The sequence below is a fragment of the Acanthisitta chloris genome, unplaced genomic scaffold, assembly GCF_000695815.1.
Source record: "Acanthisitta chloris isolate BGI_N310 unplaced genomic scaffold, ASM69581v1 scaffold9297, whole genome shotgun sequence".
NCBI lineage: Eukaryota > Metazoa > Chordata > Aves > Passeriformes > Acanthisittidae > Acanthisitta > Acanthisitta chloris.
This window is the reverse complement of record NW_008682198.1, coordinates 186606-187590: the sequence shown is the minus strand read 5'-3', so window position 1 is coordinate 187590 and position 985 is coordinate 186606. Positions and strand designations below refer to the sequence as shown.

General features: G+C 48.9%; 1 protein-coding gene across 1 annotated transcript in view; it reads left to right on the top strand.

Annotated features, from left to right (window-relative positions):
- Nucleotides 1–985, top strand: part of SFMBT2 (Scm-like with four mbt domains 2) — an 85893-nt gene that overhangs the window by 69098 nt on the left and 15810 nt on the right. Inside the window, exon 14 of the mRNA XM_009078434.1 lies at nucleotides 212–351. Within this exon, the coding sequence (XP_009076682.1) occupies nucleotides 212–351 (140 nt within the window). The remainder of the gene's footprint in view (nucleotides 1–211; nucleotides 352–985) is intronic.

Genomic DNA, 985 nt, shown 5'->3' with positions numbered 1-985 from the left:
GCAGCCAAATCAGTTACTAGTAAAAACACTTGGTTTTCCCATGTTGGACAGATTCAAGTAGCAGATGCTTCTCTACCCTCTGCCCCAGAGAAGAATTTTGTGCCTCCTTTACTCTTCTCCGCTCCCTCCTACATCCAGGAGGAGGAGGAAGTGCCCTTGATTTATTGTACAAAAGTGCTGCAGGCACATCAATGCTGCTTTCTCCTTGCAGGCACCATCAATGGGAGATACTGCTGCCCTCAGCTCTACATCAACCACCGCTGCTTCTCAGGTCCATATTTAAACAAAGGCAGAATTGCAGAGCTACCTCAGTCTGTGGGGCCTGGCAAGTGTGTGCTGGTCCTCAAAGAGGTATGGCTCACCTGGCTTTTGGGGGGATTTCAGGGGAAAACATAGGTCATGGGTTGCCAGGCCCAGAATGTGAAAACAATGCACCTAAAATTGTCCTGGAGCTCTGTAGTGGTTTCCATAAGACAAACCTTCAAGCTGGGAAGAGAGGGCAGGTATATGATTTTGATGGGAGAGGTGATGTTTTTGAAACATGGGGAGTTCTGTTGGGTGGGAGCAAGTTTTGTCTAGTTGTGTGCAAGAGAATTCATGTTCTGACCAGAGCCAACCCCAAAGGAGAGCCTCCTTGGTTGTTGCCACCAACCTGTTTCTCAGTATCCACGATAACGTTGGGCCAGCAGGTTCAGTGGAGGTGATACATGGTGTGTGTGACCATGGTCTGATGGGGCCCAAACCATCAAGATCCATAGGGAACAGGACAGAAAGCTAAGCAGACATGTGAGGAGAGACACCTTCTACTAGATCATGCTGCTCCAAGCCCCATCCAACACAAACTAGATCACTTCCAGGGATGGAGCAGCCACAGCTTCTCTGGGCAACCTCTACCAGTGCCTCACCACCCTCACAGGGAAGAATTAATCCCTAATATCTAATCTAACCATACCCTCTGTCAGCGTGAATCCATTCCTCCTTGTTC